This window comes from Lactuca serriola, chromosome 3 (genome assembly GCF_051521515.1).
Source record: "Lactuca serriola cultivar US96UC23 chromosome 3, Lser_US96UC23_V15, whole genome shotgun sequence".
Classification (NCBI taxonomy): domain Eukaryota; kingdom Viridiplantae; phylum Streptophyta; class Magnoliopsida; order Asterales; family Asteraceae; genus Lactuca; species Lactuca serriola.
This window is the reverse complement of record NC_136410.1, coordinates 226903395-226922382: the sequence shown is the minus strand read 5'-3', so window position 1 is coordinate 226922382 and position 18988 is coordinate 226903395. Positions and strand designations below refer to the sequence as shown.

The 18988-nt window shown below is 40.5% G+C and overlaps 2 protein-coding genes across 2 annotated transcripts; both read left to right on the top strand.

Moving 5' to 3' along the window:
- Window positions 1-16855: 16855 nt before the first annotated feature.
- LOC145096068 (uncharacterized) lies at window positions 16856-17738 on the top strand. The gene is made up of 3 exons (XM_079033841.1): window positions 16856-17024; window positions 17139-17392; window positions 17475-17738. Exons 1-3 carry the CDS (start codon window positions 16856-16858, stop codon window positions 17736-17738), a joined length of 687 nt encoding a protein of 228 aa, XP_078889967.1.
- A 309-nt stretch (window positions 17739-18047) lies between these two features.
- On the top strand, window positions 18048-18425 carry LOC145096067 (putative mitochondrial protein AtMg00860). The gene has a single exon (XM_079033840.1). It carries the CDS (start codon window positions 18048-18050, stop codon window positions 18423-18425), a length of 378 nt encoding a protein of 125 aa, XP_078889966.1.
- The last annotated feature ends 563 nt before the right edge of the window (window positions 18426-18988 follow it).

Here is an 18988-nt window from a genome sequence, read left to right as displayed (position 1 = left end):
GCCGATTCGCCCCAAGACTCGTCAAGTCTAACGATCTCTGAGTCCCATCCTGGCCGACTCACTGAGTCACCTTCCGACTCACCGATTTAAGGCTTAACCAACAGAGGTTGGGGTTCTGCGACCAGACTCGCCGAGTCCAAGAACAGACTCGCCGATTTGTTCTTCAAACTCGTCGAGTCCATGCTCATGTTCATACAACTGGACGAGTACACCCATGTGACTCGCCGAGTCTCTTCAGTTCCCAATCCATACAGTGGCTTTTCAAGCCATGCAGGGGCTCTAATCCATATATCCACTCTCCTACAAACCACTCCTCACATAAAGTGGCAAACTTTACATGAATCCAAGGAGTTATGAGCTTAGAACACTCTAGGGCTTGGCATTAGGACAATGGGGCTTCACCAACAACTCAATGACCGAAACTTTATGGCTTCCTGGATCATTTCAAGCCTAGATCTGAGGTAGCAACCTCAGATCTAACTCCAAACTCAAGATTGACCTCATTCAAGCTAAGAAACTCCACAAATGATAAATCTAGATGCACAAAAGCTCAAGCAACAGATTAATACCTCAAATGACCGCTCCAACTGAAGAATACACCACATCTCTGCAAAGCCCCTTGCTCCAATCTTCTTGATCTTCAATTTCTTCTCCAAGGTTCCTTCCTCCAAGGTTCTATCCTCTCAAAAAGAATCTTACACGAATTAAGGGTTTCTGGAACTCAAAGGAAAGGTAAAGAGGCTGGGGAGAGGATGTTATGTTCTTTATATAGGGCACAACCCCCGGGATTAGGGTTTACTCTCTTCAGCATCCACTCGTCGAGTCCTAGCTACCGACTCGGCGAGTTGGTCACTTAACCCGCGCCAAAACCCGCTCCGACTCGGCGAGTAAGGAGGCCTACTCGTTGAGTCCTTGCCTTAAATTTACACTGCCCCTCAACTATACTTCAGAAATTCAGGATGTTACAACTCTCCCCCACTTAAATTAGGAGGCCATTACTCCTTGATGACCATCGGCTTTTCTACTCAAGGATATCATATAATAATCCAGTGTCTCCCGCTGATACTAACCCTTCATATCAGGGACACACTTCCGCACTCTGCAAATGCTAGATGCAACAATCACCCCCCCTGAGCTCCACTAAAATACCAATTCATACCTCTTCGCCATAAATTGGCGATAAACCTGATAACGTGTAACCTGGAACTAATCATGTTCCCTCTCTGAATCTATCCCTTGCATGCTGACAGGATACCACAACCTTCAGCTTCCATAATCCATCAACCAACCATATCGCGCGACACTCGGTTCTAGTCCCATCAGCCTCATGATGGAATGCCCTACGTTGGAATACCTCTACGTACATAATCCAACCTTACCCTTCCTAAAACAAAGGACCTTGTCCTTGCATTACCCTCGAACACTACGACTCGGCACAACTGTGTGTAACCCCCACACATCTCACCATCACGTCTAATCAAACACACCATGACATGAAACATCTCTATTGATCTCTAGGTCCTCGATCTCTGATTTTAATATCCTCATAGAATCCTCATTACCGGCCCAGACTACTCCCGAGTCTGTCGAACTGCTATCTCACTTTCCTCTGGCCATATCTCCAATCTGCAACTACTATCCTTCTCCTCTTCCGAGGAGACTAAAATCATGACTACGCCTCTTTCAACATTGCCATAACCTTAACGGGTATCCGACCTGTATGTGCTTCAAATATCTGGTACCGTCCTAGTGCTTCCTACCCATAACTGAAGCACTTCGATCCTCCAATTGCTCTGTTGCTTTCCTTCAGAGGACCCACACTCCTTCCGGAGCTACATACCTTTCCTTTCCAGGAAGTCTGCTCAACAACCCTTACCGTACCTTTAAGTGCCACTGAACAAAACTCTACTCAACACCGATCATGTAGCAACTATTATTCTCGAACTCCCATATACTTCGAATCCGATCTCACAACTAACTACGCCCACACAAGGCCTCCAACTAACTATCTCATCATGATCAATACTTGGGGCCATACCATATCGATTACTATAGCATGGCGACATATTTACTTATTCTCCTCACCTCACTCCATTAACGCATACAGAGTTTTCAGCATGACTGGACTGCCTTTCCAAGCCTTCAGCGTATCTGGAACACTCTCAGAACCTTCAGCATGTCTGGGCCGCCCTCCTAGGCCTCCAGCCTGTCTGGACCATTTCCTGAGCCTTCGGTCTGACTGGTATGCCTCCCGTTTTTCACTCTATCCGGACCGCTCAAAAATTCCGTACGTCGCCCTGAACCATCCTTCCTGGGGATCTCTCCCATGCAATCCGTTCTAGCACTCTAGGGATTCCGAACTTCCATTCCGATCCTCGAATCCTTTCCATGGCCTAAACACAGGCCTCACATCTACCGACTTCCTTCCCTGAAACCATGGTCTGTTCTCTGCGCCAGTTGTCTATCACTTGTTCCAATCATGCCACACCCACAACTATCAACACCGATAAATCCAACAGCTAACCAACCCTGGGTACCTGCTGTCTTACTGGAGAATTTCCCATTCTCCCCCAGCCGGTGTACCCACTACTAACTTCCACTACTAAACCGTCATAACTCAATCAACCTTTATTGAACAAGCTTCTCCCTCTTCTCCTGGAACTAAATCCCTCCGAAGTAAACAATCTCCATAGAACACTCTCTTGACATCGTACATCCCGAACTCCAAGGAATTTTGAATTCTAATTCCTGCCACCTGGTGGCCTCCTGCAGCTCTAACAAGGTGTGACATCCCCATTTTAACTGCCAGAAAAGACTGATTTGTTTATGCTTTGTTTTAAAATCAGAGTAATCGTTTAAAGAAAACGGTTGCAGAATTTGTTCCCAAAACAAAATATGATAAGAATTTATCAAAGCATTTCTTTAAAGAAATGTATTTTCATTATATAACAAAATCTTGGGATGTCATGTTCCGATACAGACACATAAGCATAAAAAGAACTTACATTATTTACCCTAAAGATTTTACATCTCCTTTAATCTCTCCGTGAAATATATCTTCGTATCGATACCTGTGATACAAAGAAAACTGAGTGGGTCAGGCTAGGGAGCCTGGTGATCATATACGGTTTTCAACCCATAATGTTATATCATACATATATATATATATATATATATATATATATATATATATATATATATATATATTCGATCATCAAACAATCATTCCATTTACCCATCCCTATTATCTCCATTTATTTCTTAAGCACCTTCCCTATGGAATTATCCTAAGGGTCATCTCCTAAATCGTTTTTACCTCTCATCTTCTTACATTGCATTTCCTTTATATATATTCGTTCCTAAAGCATGAATACGTAGTCACAACATCGCCTGGACTCGTAATTCATAGTAAGGGTTAGGCTATCATCACATGAATACGCAGTTACAACATCGGCTGGACTCATGATTCATAGTAAGGGTTAGAGTATCTTCGCATGAATACGTAGTTACAATATCGCCTGAACTCGTAATTCATCACCTACAGGTTATGAGACTGCTGGTGTTTCCATGGGTTCATAAAGAATAGACCCTGGTCGCCATCTATACTCTGGTAGATGACTACATCGCCACATCGTCGGTCAAGGTTATGGTATCACCTCTCTTCTCACATCATCTATTTATCATCACCTAATTATCATCACCTAATTCTCATCACCTAATTATCATCACCTTTCTATCATCACCTATCTGTCATCACCTATTTCTCATCACCTATTTATTATCACACATCATCTAATTCATCTACCCATGTTCTACCCATCATATTTGTAGATATAAAATACGTATACAGGTTAACTCATTTAATACCTATATAAAACATTCATTCCACATTCACCTCAAATAACCAACAATATATAAACACATAGCACGTATTTCATAGCAAATACTTCATACATATGTGTTAGAAGAAAGTGATCACATACTCACCCAAAACATATACTTAATAAATTCAAACAGTACTTGTATTAAAACCGTGTTTATGAAAGGGACTATACACTCACTTGATTAGACGATGGTCAGACAGCACTACGACTCTTCAAGTAGATATTCTTTGTCACACCCCACTACCGTGAATGGCGGAAACATTCTGGGGCGGAGGGCGTCATGTACTGTATCACAACAATGAATAATAGTAAACAAGCAACAACATCATCCATTGTATTAATAATATAATTTCATACATGTGTGTTCTGTCAAAGTTATAGACACCAAAATGTACATATCAAAATAAAAGACGAGTCTTGAACGAACTCCATCTTCTCAAAATCCTGGCACCTGTACCTGTCTATTGGTGACCTGAGAATACAAGTTATTTTGATAGCGAGTATCAGCTTAAAGCTGGTGAGATCATAAGTATATTAATGTCTGTGTTTGTATGAAAGCATTTGTTAGATGTTTTGTACAATGTTTGAACTCTCCTAGAAAACCCTATGTTTCTTACTAACTGTAGCCTTCTACCAAGGCATCTAGTGTCTGTGCGTGTGTCTCTTGTTAGAGTGTGTGTTTTCTCAATTCTGACTATCATTTACCAAAAATATAGTTTTTACATTACCGTGCAATGTGTGAATATTCACGAAGTGAATGTTATGGGAAAATATTATAGTACCATAGTATTTGTAATAAGTGACTACCGCTGTACTAACTACCTTAAAACAAAAGGTGTTCAAAGTAACATGTGATCGACCTGTATCCTGCTACCGGCTCTAGTAAAACAACGATGTAAGAAGCTGTAAGAAATGACATTTGGCACCCGTAGACTTGCAAGTCCCACTGTAGCGAGCAGTAAGGTGTAGGATAGTCAATCCAGTATACATCTATACGCAAACTCATACGCTCCCCAATTAAGGAGATTCGGGATACAAAAATGGTTATGACAGGAAGTGCCATGACCCGTCTAATGGTTCACATACTGCATGAATGTACATGTAATGAATGTGCTAACTGCAAAGTGTACTCTTTCTATGTCTAGCCTGTAGGTACTGAAAAGTTCTGCGTGTGCTAACTGTAATGTATGTTCTCTCTCTATCTAGCATGTATAGTAATGTACTGTATGTTCTAGCTGTAATGTGTGTTCTCTCTATCTAGCATGTATAGTAATGTACTGTATGTACTACTCGTACTGACTCATGAATGAACTGACTCATTGTATGTTTCATTGTTCTAGTAATAGTATTAGTATCTCCCTGTGCTACCCCTATGGTAGCTTACTAGTAATTTAATTTGTACGTATGAACATGGAAGTATAGCCTTGCTACCCAAGGGTATTGAATTGACTGGAAGACCCTTTATATCTATATATGTATACATAATATATAACAAATATTTAGACGACCTTCGGACGGATGCCCTATAGCCACATCCTAATGAGGAAAATGAGATAAAGTGAGCTGGCCTTCCTAAACCCTTTAAGCATTGCTTGTATAACTATACATACATAGGCATGCATTTGATAATAAGTATAAAAGAGTTTAATTAAAAGTATTTGATAAATAAAACAGTTTGTAAAACAGTTTGAAGCAAAACAGTTTGATAAACAGTTTGAACAGTAAGAAAACCACTAGTTTTGTAGTTATTAATCACATGTGATTGATGTAATAACTATAAGTATATAACTTGTATTCCCCCTCATAAAATCATTTAAAACATTTAAACCATTGATAAGGGGTATGAACTCACCTGTAGTGAGTGGTGCGGATGAACTGAAGATGTAGGATTGCTAGGTGACAAGTGAAGTCTTGAACACACTCTATGATCCTAGTTAACATATAATATCACATATATGTATCCAATTAGTGTTTAAACAACTAATAAACAAAGTTAAGACATCCTAGGACATGCTAAACACCTTATACAAGTGTTATAAATCCCAAGGATTGCATCTAAGTGTTGTAGGGAAAGGCTAGTGTGTTTGGTGTTCAAGGAAAACTCCATTAGGGAGTTTACGGTTTTGTGGTTATTGCCAAAAGAGTTTACGGTCATAAAGCCTTGGGTTTACAGTCCTAAGCTCACCCACTTGTTGACCATTTGATGTTTGAAACCTTTAGAGTCCCTAGAATCTTTTCTACTTGATGTATGTGACCATGGAAGGTACTAGGGCACCATTTCACTCGTAATTGGAGTTTACGGTCCCTAAACCATTTTCCTTTGGGTTTACTACCGTAAAATCATAAGGTTTATGGTATTTGGGGGTTTTCAAGTCCTTAGCTCATCAAGGTAATAGTCTAGGTTAGATTCTAAGCATAAGGAATAAATATGGGCCATTTATACACTCTTTGGGGTGTTTACGGTTTTGGGAGATCCCCAAACTGTAAACACATAAAAATGAGTGTTTTCTTGTGCTTTTTATGTGATAAACACATTAAGGAAGGATTTAGACAAGTCCCTAAGGCATTGTGAAGTACCTAGGTACCCTAAGGCACCCTTTGGCACCATAACTTGGTGTTTACGGTTCAAGAACTTCTTGAACGGTGAACACCTTGTTCTTGGTGTTCTAGGGACATTTCCTTGATATTAAGATGTATAGAAAGCTTTATAAGACTCTAGGATAGAAGTACTTACTATGTGGAAGCTTGAAAGGAGCTAAAAGTCCAAGAACACTAGTGTGTGTTCTTGGTGAAAAGGAAGAATCATCCTTTTTGGAATGATTTCACGGTTAGAAGTGTGTTAAAAAATTAGATCAAAGCATATAATCACTTAAGGAAGCTAGAAACACTTACTAGATTGAAGATCTTGAAAATCTTTTTGGATGATACTTGAGAGAGAATGGGTTTTGGATCTTGAGAAGTTTTGGAAAAAGTGTAAAAATGACAAGTTCTCATATATACTCTCAGATTTAGGGTTTTTCGCAGAAAATATTTTATTCAGGCAGTAAACTCTAATTTCTTAGAGTTTTGGAATAACAGTGTTGCACAATAACCCTAGTGCATCCTCTCTCCTATTATCACTAAAGTGTGAAATCCTGAAATACTCAAGCTTATTCTTAAAAGTCTGAAAATTGACAGCAACTGTTCTGACTTCTATTGACTTGATATGTTTGTACAGAATAAAAATTTCAGGTTGTCACATTCTTCGGTGAAACCGAGGTGTCTTTACACATCGGGTTTCTCGCGGACAGAGTTTCGGCTCGGAAACTCTTTTCTGCTTGGGATCTTCGAGCTTCGGGACTCGCTTCGGGTCTCGGGATGATATTGGGGTTTCGGGGGGTTAAAATAGAGCTTAGAGGGTGTATTGGGAGTGGGAGAGAAGAGATGGAGCAACCAAATTCGGCTGACCCTCGATTTCTATTTATAGGGTGAGATTTCAGGGTTCACGTCGTGACTTTCAAGTGCTTACGTCGTGAGGCTTGATCGTCACTCGTTTACTTGAATCTGCCAGCTCCGGAGGGGTCAATGTTGTCTGATCACGTCGTGACACAGTGATCACGTTGTGAGCCCTGACACAAGCTCGAATTTCGTGCCCCGAACTTCAGAAATTCATAACTTTCTCATACGAACTCCATTTTCGACGTTCTTTATATCAAAGCGTAGGTGAGAATATGCTCTACAACTCTCGTTCAGACTCCACTGACTAATTTTGACTTTATTTTTAATATATTATAAATATATTACTTTTCGTAGGCTGGGACAGTAAAACTCTGTTCAAAATTCATAACTTCTTCATCTGAACTCCGTTTTCGTCTGTCTTTTTATCGTTACACTACTATTAACGAGACCTTCGATTCTCATTTAGGTTGTGTTGGCTAAAAACCGCTCAATCTCAAATCGAGTATTCGAGCTGCATACCGCTAAGCTGAAACTTCGAAAAATCATAACTTCCTCATACGAAGTAAGATTTGGGCGTTCTTTTTATGCACACTCTCGGTTTAACGAACTCTATGAATTTCGTTTATATCACTAAGGCTAAATATCACTCTAACGTAAATTCACTTTTTACGTCATTCAACATCGTGTCGGTTTTGTCGCGAAACTTCGACAGGTCATAACTTCTTCGTTATAACTCGGATCTCGGCGTTCTTTATTTGTACGAAATCCTTGTAACATATACTACAACTTAGTTAAGATTATTAATTCTAAATAATCTTCTATCAAAAAGTCATTTTTGACGCTCCTTGTCTGCAAATTGACTAGCACTGATCTATGGGCGTTACAATTATCTCCCCCTTAGGATGAGTACGTCCTGGAATCATCAACGAAACAGGACTTGCATAATAATTCCACACGTTATTTCTTCATCCTACGTAATAATTGTGATGCTCAATCTTGCACATACGAATGTGTCCAAATAATCATATAAATTTTCCTAGACTCTACTAGGACATCTTCCATGCGTATCTCCAGTCATCAATCCTGCTTCAACTTGGTTGGTGGTGGAAAGTTCATCCGATGGGACAACTTCAGGAATAAGACCAATTGTTCCATCATCCCGCCAATCGAAGGTCTACTTCGGACGCACCGTACTCCTCTAAACGTACTGTCTGACATAATCTAAAGGCAAGACACCACTGTTACGATATCTTCCGATGGGTGTCATTCACTATCATAAGCCTTTTCATTTCCTCCATTTACTCAACTATCTATGAGTTTTCTCCATGACGTTATTTCACAGAAGCATGCATTCATTGCATCGAGACAAAAATATAGATAGAGAAGATTTAGACGTGTAATCCTCCTTATTACTCCGAAAATTTTACATGCTAGTTCTAGTATCGTAGTTAAACATTTAGAAACCTGAACACATAAAGTTTCTAGATCCGGTCGGCAACAGACCATAGATCCAATCACATAACGCATATCACAAACCATTTAGCACATAAAAGCATGTTAAGCATTTTCCTAAATAAGCTAGTGCTCATGTCTATTTAGGTGTACTACCTAAAATATGATAGACACACTCAAGTCACAAACATCGCTTAGTATTCTAAGTTTAAGCTTAGAAAATTCCTACAAATTCCTAGTTCGCTTAAATTAATGCTCTGATACCAACTTTGACATCCCATTTTCACGGCCAGAAAAGACCGATTTGTTTATGCTTTGTTTTAAAATCAGAGTAATCGTTTAAAGAAAATAGTTGCGGAATTTGTTCCCAACACAAAATATGATAAGAATTTATCAAAGCATTTCTTTAAATAAATGTATTTTCATTATATAACAAAATCTTGAGATGTCATGTTCTCATACAGACACATAAGCATAAACAGAACTTACATTATTTACCCAAAAGATTTTACATCTCCTTTAATCTCTCTGTGAAATATATCTTCGTATCGGTACCTGTGATACAAAGAAAACTGAGTGGGTCAGGCTAAGGAGCCTGGTGAGCATATACGGTTTTCAACCCACAATGTTATATCATGCATATATATATATATATATATATATATATATATATATATATATATATATATATATATATATATATATATATATATATATATTCAATCATCAAATAATCATTGCAATTACCCATCCCCATTATCTCCATTTATTTCTTAAGCACCTTCCCTATGGAATTATCCTAAGGGTCATCTCCTACATCGTTTTTACCTCTCATCTCCTTACATCGCATTTCCTTTATATATATATATATATATATATATATATATATATATATATTCGTTCCTAAAGCATGAATACGTAGTCACAACATCGCCTGGACTCGTAATTCATAGTAAGGGTTAGGCTATCATCACATGAATACACAGTCACAACATCGCTTGGACTCGTAATTCATTGTGAGGGTTAGAGTATCATTGCATGAATACGTAGTTACAACATCGCCTGAACTCGTAATTCATCACCTACAGGTTATGAGCATGCTGGTGTTTCCACGGGGTCATCTAGAATAGTCCGTGGTTGCCGTCTATACTCTGGTAGATGACTACATCACCACATCGCCACATCGTCGGTCAAGGTTATAGTATCTCCTTTCATCTCACATCATATACTTATCATCACCTATTTATCATCACCTAATTATCATCACCTAATTATCATCACCTTTCTATCATCACCTATCTCTCATCACCTATTTCTCGTCACCTAATTATCATCACACATCATCTAATGCATCTACCCATGTTCTACCCATCATATTTGTAGATATAAAATACGTATACAGGTGAACTCATTTAATACCTATATAAAACATTCATTCCACACTCAACTCAAGTAACCAACAATATATAAACACATAACACGTATTTCATATCAAATACTTCATATATATATATATATATATATATATATATATATATATATATATATATATATATGTGTGTTAGAAGAAAGTGATCACATACTCACCCAAAACATATACTTAATACATTCAAACAATACTTGTATTAAAATTGTGTTTATGAAAGGGACAATACACTCACTTGATTAGACGATGCTCGGACGGCATTACGGCTCTTCAAGTAGATATTCTTCGGTGAAACCGAGGTATGTTCACACACCGGGTTTCTGGCGGACAGAGCTTCGGCTCGGAAACTCTTTTCTGCTCGGGATCTTCGAGCTTCGGGACTCGCTTCGGGTCTCGGGATGATATCGGGTCTTTGGGGGTTAAAATAGGGCTTAAAGGGTGTATCGGGAGTGGGAGATAAGAGATGGAGCAACCAAATTCGGCTGACCCTCGATTTCTATTTATAGGCTGAGATTTTAGGGTTCACGTCGTGACTTTTAAGTGCTCACGTCGTGAGGCTTGATCGTCACTGCGTTCGTCACTCGTCTACTTGCGTCTGCCAGCTCCCGAAGGGTCAATTTTGTCTGATCACGTCATGACATAGTGATCACATCGTGAGCGCTGACACAGGCTCGAATTTCGTGCCCCGAACTTCAGAAATTCATAACTTTCGCATACGAACTCCATTTTCGACGTTCTTTATATCAACGCATAGGTGAGAATATGCTCTACAACTCTCGTTTAGACTCCATTGGCTAATTTTGACTTTATTTTTAATATATTATAAATATGTTACTTTTAGTAGGGTGAGACAGGAAGACTCCGTTCGAAATTCATAACTCCTTCATCTGAACTCCATTTTCATCTGTCTTTTTATCGTTACACTACTATTAACGAGACCTTGGATTCTCATTTTGGTTGTGTCGGCTAAAAACCGCTCGATCTCAAATCGAGTATTCGGGCTCTTCGTTTAACGAACTCTACGACTTTCGTTTAGATCACTAAGTCTAAATATCACTCTAACGTAAATTCACTTTTTACGTCATTCAGCGTTGTGCCGATTCTGTCGCGAAACTTCGACAGGTCATAACTTCTTTTTTATAAATCGAATCTCGGCATTCTTTATATGTACAGAATCCTTGTAACATATACTAAAACTTAGTTAAGATTATTCATTCTAAATAATCTTCTATCAAAAAGTCATTTTTGACGCTCCTTGTCTGTAAATTGACTAGCCTTGATCTACGGGTGTTACACAAGGTATCACACTTCTGCGTAGACACAAACTGCTTGATGTCCCTCTTGAGCATACTCCGATATCGGGACATTTGAGCCTACTCTGAAGAAAACTTCGGGCAAAACATCGCCCTCTCATTGAACATCCTGGTGATCTCCGTCACCGACTCCGAATCCTGCTTCAGCTCCAGGAACTCCTGAGCCAACCTCTCTCTCTCAACGCGTGGAACATAACGATTACTAAACATCTCCCAAAACTGATCCCAAGAAACCGCAGCCCGCTGCACATCCGAATAAGATCCTGTAGTCAACCTCCACCAATCCTTCGCACCGAGCCTCAAAAGGTTCTGCGCGCACCTCACCCTCCGATCAGCAGAGCACGAACATGTGAAGAAACAACCCTCCACATCTGATAACCATCTCATAGCAACTATCGGATTATGAACTCCATCAAAAGTAGGGGGCTTCGTATTGTCAAAATCCTGATACTGAAAGCCCCGACTACCTCATCCTCCTGCCGCTGCCACAGCCGTTGCGGTTGCCGCGGCCGCTGTCTCTCCAAGAGCCGCATAGTGATCATCGAAGTACTCAACCATGGTGGTCTTGATCGACCCAAACAGTTCCGAAAACTCAACCCGGAACATAGCATCAACCTCATCCTGCATGATCTCTCGAATCCTGGCATCCAAATCATCCGTACTCATCTGACCAATGACCCCGGGTAGTGCTGATCCATCCTGATCCTGATCCCGAACCAGATCCTCGCCCGAAATGTCTCGTAATTGCCATACTGAAAATACACCATAAGATCCTCAGAAACCTCGCATAACCACCGAGAACGACTCTCTAATCAACAACCCAGGGGTTGTGACTTTCTTGATACGCGTATGGGTCCTGTGCTTTCAGTAGTACAGGAACATACTACCTTCCACACCTACCCATATTTGTCTCAAGTATCACCACAATGCCCTAAGAACAATTGTATAACAAGCGCTCAATCTTCACCCTTAGAGGAACACAAAAAATCTCATAGAAAGGAAACCCTAGGCTAGCAGGCATCACAAATCAGGCAACTCTATCATGCAATTCCTAAAGATCCCTAGCCTACTTTTTTTAAAAATCTCTCCTTGATTTGGGACTGGATTCACATGAATGTTCCTCCAATTCACTCAAACCAAGGCTCTGATACCAACTTATAACATTCAAAAATTCGAACCAATTTAAAACATTTCATTTCGTTCAAAAATCTTTAAGTTAATACAAATCGTTTTCAAAATAACTCAAACATCAGAGTATTCCCAGAACCGCATTATAAAAACATAAAACATGAGGAGCGGTACGATCATGCATTTGCCTGGCCACGATCTCCTGATGTACCTGAAACATTAAACCACAACTGTAAGCCCGAAAGCTTAGTGAGATACCCCCAAAATACCAACCACACATGAACCTACTCATAACATATATCACAAATAGAACAACCATACGCATCAAGTCTACAGTGTCATTGGTTCGCTCGCACCGGGCCTTCAATCCACCTAGTCCACCCTCTGAGTCTACAGTTTGACTGGTCCGCACGCACCGAGCCTTTAGTTGGTCTGGTCCAATCTCCGAGCCTCAGCATGTCTAGTCCGTCCTCCTGGGGCCTTCAGCCTATCCGGACCGCTCGCCGGACCTTCGGGATATCCGGTCCGCCCTGGGTCTGTTGGCCTACAGCACAAACCAGGACCCGCCTCAACCCAACCCCCGTAAAACAACCATGTGCACATAAATCAATTAATCACATAACAATTCCTTAACCAAAACACCTGTCTAACAAATCTCATAGCATATCAACACCCTAACCAGGATTCCGACCTAATCAGTCACTAGCATAACATTACCCTACATATATTGAGTACCGACCTTAACCAGGTCACTACATAACACCATCATAAATACCATGATACATATCTAGCAAAGCAACAACATAACAAAAAATACCCGGATTTCCATCCGATAAAGGGCCGTCCGTGGTGCTGTAGACCCTGTCGATATAGTGAGGACAACTCACCTGAAGTTGCCGACTGAACAGATAAGACCCAGCTGCCCCGACCACCGACAAGAACTTCACCACAACACATTACCAAAGAACCAATTCCATAAATACCAAAATTACCAAAATACCCTTGGAAGACAAACTGGTCAACCCTTGGTCAAAGTCAAAGTCCTTGGTCAAAGTCACCCTTCCTGGTTGACTCTACTCGTCGAGTCAACTCTCCGACTTGCCGAGTTCTCATTCCCATAAGACCTTCATAATACGACATAACCCGTCGAGTCGCCCCAAGACTCGTCGAGTCTAACGATCTCTGAGTCCCATCCTGGCTGACTCACAGAGTCACCTTCCGACTCACCGATTTAAGGCTTAACCAACAGAGGTTGGGGTTCTGCGACTAGACTCGCCGAGTCCAAGACCATCCTCAACAGACTCGCCGAGTTGTTCTTCACACTCGTCGAGTTCATGTTGATGTTCATATAACTCGACAAGTACACCCATATGACTCGCCAAGTCTCTTCAGTTCACAATCCATACAGTGGCTTTTTGAGCCATGTAGGGGCTCTAATCCATAGATCCACTCTCCTACAGACTACTCCTCACATAAAGTGGCAAACTTTACGTGAATCGAAGGAGTTATGAGCTTAGAACACTCTAGGGCTTGGTATTGCGACAATGGGGCTTCACCAACAACTCAATGACTGAAACTTTATGGCTTCCTGGATCATTTCTATAGCACCTGGTTTATTGTATGTACGATTTATCTAAGTATTTTCACATTTTTAGCCTAGGACTCAGCGAGTCGTAGGCCTGACTCACCGAGTAGGGACGGGATATTGAGCACGTTTAAGTTGGCGACCCGGCGAGTCCATATTCTGGACTCTGCGAGTTCACTTGTCTGTAAGAAACCCTAATTTTAGGGGTTTGCACCCTATTTAAACCCTCTTATGCGCCCCCATGATTGCCTCCTTCACCCTCAGAGCATCCTATACCAAACCCTAACCCTCTCCTTGTGATTTGAAGTGTTATGTGCTTGTTCTTTGAAGATTGAAGAAGAGAAAGAAGGAAAGACCAAAAGAGAAGGTGAAGAGCATGGATCTAAGACGTAATCTAGAGTTCATTGAGGTACAATTAGGATCTATTCTGTTTCTATGCTTAAATCCCCATTATAACACCATTAAAGCTATCTTTGAACCATTTCCAAGCTTGATAGTAGTATAGGGATCATAATGGGTTGAATAGCCACCAGATCTAGCTATACTCGAGTTCTAGAAGCCTAGATCTAACACCTTTATGGGGCCATATTGCATGAAAGCCCTAAATCTACCCTTTTAGTGTGATTGAGCCTTAAAACCTCCATTGGTGATTATTTACACGTAAAGTTGGACCCAGATCTAACACCTTTACGTGTTAATCAAATCCTAAGAACCCATATCTATGAATGGTATGCACTGGATTCAAGCAGAATCGTGTATATAGTGATTGCATGCATGCGACTCGGCGAGTCGTTCTTCTGACTCGGCGAGTCGAGTCGCAAGTCCCCGATTTTCCCCTTTTGAGTTATGCCGAGTGGAACCAGTGAGCCATAGGTGGACTCAGTGAGTCGGAAGCCAAACTCAACGATGAAGGGACTCGGCGAGACAATGCCCTGACTCGGCGAGTCCAAGGCAATCTTCTTGCCTCAAGAACAGACTCGACGAGTTGTTCAAACAAGTCGGCGAGTCACAGTCTAGAGTGATCATCGGATGAAAATCAACTTGACGAGTTGTTCATACAACTCAGCGAGTCGGATGAAGGACCATTGAGTATCAGATTAGAAAGAGAACTCGACGAGTCAATTCCTGACTCTACGAGTAGAGACGGGAGTAAGGACAATCGACTGGATAGGGACTCGACGAGTTGGTGAGCCAACTCGGCGAGTCGGGTCAACTGGAAGTTGACTTTGACTTTGACTTTGAATTGACTTTGGTTTGGAATCGGTCAGGGGTAAAATAGTCATTTTACCCTAGGAATAATATCAATTTCTAAATAAGTGTTTTATGGAAATATAGCCGGAGGATCCCCCGAGCAGCAGTCAGACATTTGCTGATCAGCTTTTTAGCAGCCAGCCTTTCGAGGTGAGTTACCTTCCAGTAGGGGTGGGTCTACAGCCACAATGCCGGTCCACCAATAATAGTGTTTGGTAGATGATTATCTTTGTGATAATTGTCTTGGTATGGTTGTGTGCTTTGGTTATGAGATATGCCTGTATGATATGCTGTGTGTGTAGTCGGGATTAGTTTTCCCTGATATCGGTCTCTAGGACCGTAAGGTAGGTCAGTAACCAGTTATGCCTGATTGTATGTTCATATCTCGTTATTATATGCTAGTGAGAGGGGGTGAAAAAGTCCCCAGTATCGGTTGAAAGATACCGATGATGATTACCGGTTGGAAGATACTGATGGCTGTTACCGGTTGAAAGATACCGATGATGATTACCGGTTGAAAGATACCGATGATATTATATGGTATGTGGTATGATGGGGGAACTCACTAAGCTTCGTGCTTACAGTTTTAGTTGTGGTTTCAGGTACCTCTTCGTCTTAGGGGAAAGAGCCGGCGGCGTAGCGGCGCATCACACACATGGTTTCCGCACTGTATTTTTTGGGATCGTACTCAGATTTTCTTTGTTTCCAATGATATTGTTTTGAGACATGACCTGATGTTTTTAATTTATGTAACTTTGACAATGTTTTGGTAAAACGCTTTGTGATATGTTAAATTTTAAATTGAAATTTTTGTCCTTGAATTTTGGGATGTTACAATTTCAAGCCTAGATCTGAGGTAGCAACCTCAGATCTAAATCCAAACTCAAGATAGACCTCATTCAAGCTAAGAAACTCCAGAAATGATAAATCTAGATGCACAAAAACTCAAGCAACAGATTAATACCTTGAATGACAGCTCCAACTGAAGAATACACCAAATCTCTGCAAAGCCCGTTTCTCCAATCTTCTTGATCTACAATTTCTTCTCCAAGGTTCCCTCCTCCAAGGTTCTATCCTCTCAAAAAGAAGCTTACATGAATCAAGGGTTTCTGGAACTCAAAGGAAAGGTAAAGTGGCTGGGGAGAGGATGTTATGATCTTTATATAGGGCACAACCCTCGAGATTAGGGTTTTCTCTCTTCAGCACCAAATCGTCGAGTCCTAGCTACCGACTTGGCGAGTTGGTCACTTAACCCGTGCCAAAACCTGCTCCGACTCAGCGAGTAAGGAGGCCTACTCGTCGAGTCTCTTCCTTAATTTTACACTTTTAGCCGATCAACTATACTTCAAAAATTCGGGATGTTATAGAAATAGGCCACATGAAGCCCGTTTTCCCAATGAAGAATGTTACATGCTTTGCTTGTGGTATTACTAGCCATAGGAAGCGGTTTTTCCCTACTCTTACTAGTCAAACGGCGGGGAGTCAAGCTTTCGTTGAACAACCAAAGAGTACTCCAACTAAAAAGGAGGAGGTGCCAAAAGCTAAAGGTCGTGCATTCTAAATTACCGCAGAGGAGGCACCCGAGGACCCAAATGTTGTGACTGGTACATTCCTCGTTAATTCTAGACCTACTCACATCTTATTTGATTTTGGTGCCTCAGATTCTTTTGTGTCTGACGAATTTGTGCGTTCTATTCAAATTGCTTATTTTACACTCGCCCAACCATTTCATGTAGATACCGTAGGAAATGTGTCATTACTTGCTGATAAAATATATAAAGATTGTGTAATAGAAATTGAAGGTTATAATTTTCTTGCGAACCGGATTCCTATCTCGTTGCCCAACTTTGATATTATTCTCGGCATGGACTGGTTGTCAATGAGCCGTGCATTACTCTTGTGTTACGAAAAGATGGTGCGCATTCCTATCAAAGGGGAGAATCCTATTTATGTCTATGTTGAACAAAGAATCTTAAAAACAATCTCTTTCCTAAAAGCTCGTGTCTACTTATCTAGCCTATACAGTTGATATCTCAAAAGAGAAGAAGAAAACAGTAAATGATGTTCCTGTTGTTAATGAATATTTTGTTGTTCTCCCCGATGAATTGCCTGGACTTCCTTTGGATAGGCAAGTAGAATTCCGAATTGGCCTTATGCCTGGTGCTGCTCCAATTGCAAAGACACCTTATCGTCTTGCACCAGCTGAGATGAAGGAAATGATGATTCAATTGCAAGAATTACTTGACAAAGGCTTTATTTGACTGAGTGCATCTCCTTGGGGTGCTCCGGTATAGTTTGTCACGAATAAGTACAGGTCGATGCGAATGTGTATTGATTACCACGAGCTTAATAAAGTAACTATCAAGAACAAGTATCCACTAACTCACATATATGACTTGTTTGATCAACTTCAGGGTGTTAACTATTTCTCAAAGATTGATTTGAGGTCTAGCTATCATCAGTTGAAGGTACACAAGCAGGATGTACCGAAGACGGATTTCCGTACTCATTATGGGCATTTCGAATTCCATGTCATGCCATTCGGTTTGACAAATGCTCCTGCAGTATTCATGGATATGATGAATCGGGTATTGCATCCACTGCTCGATAAATATGTCATCGTATTCATTGATGATATTCTAATCTATTTCAAGTTTGAAGTTGATCATGCCTTTCATATTCGTGAAATATTAGAACTTCTTCGTAAGGAGAAACTATATGCTAAATTCTCCAAATGTGAATTTTGGCTTCATCGAATTCAATTTCTCAGCCATGTGATTTTTGGTGATGGAATATCAGTAGATCCTACCAAAATCGAAGCCATTCAGAATTGGGAAGCGCCCCATAATGCTTCTGAAATTCGTAGTATCTTGGGTCTCGCGAAGTATTACTGGAGATTCATTAAAGATTTTTCACATATAGTTGTACCTCTCACAAGTCCCACATGAAAAGAAGCAAAGTTCGAATGGGGTGAAGCCCAAGAAAAAGCTTTCTCAATTTTAAAAGATCTTTTGACTCATGCTCCGCTCTTAACGCCTCCAAAAGGTGATAATGATTTTTCTGTGTATAGCATTGCCACAGGGTTGGGACTCAGTTGTGTGTTGATGCAACATGGTAAAGTGATAGCTTATGCCTCAAGACAACTGAAAGATTACGAAAAGAACTATCCCACTCATGATCTCGAACTCACTGTAGTATGATTTGCCTTAATACTTTGGATGCTTTATTTTTTTGGTACAAAATTCCAATTGTTTACCGACCAAAAAAGTCTCAATTATATATTCAGTCAACAAACTTTGAATATGAGACAACAACGAGCCATGGAGCTGATCAAAGACTATGACTGTGAAATTTTGTATCATCTTGGAAAGGCCGATGTAGTTGCTGATGCACTTAGCAGAAAGGTTTATCATAACAGTGTGTGTTATGTTATTACTCACACTACAATAAAGTTCACTATTCTTGATAAACTAGAGAAATGGAAAGTAGAGGCCTTAAAGCCAGAAAATGT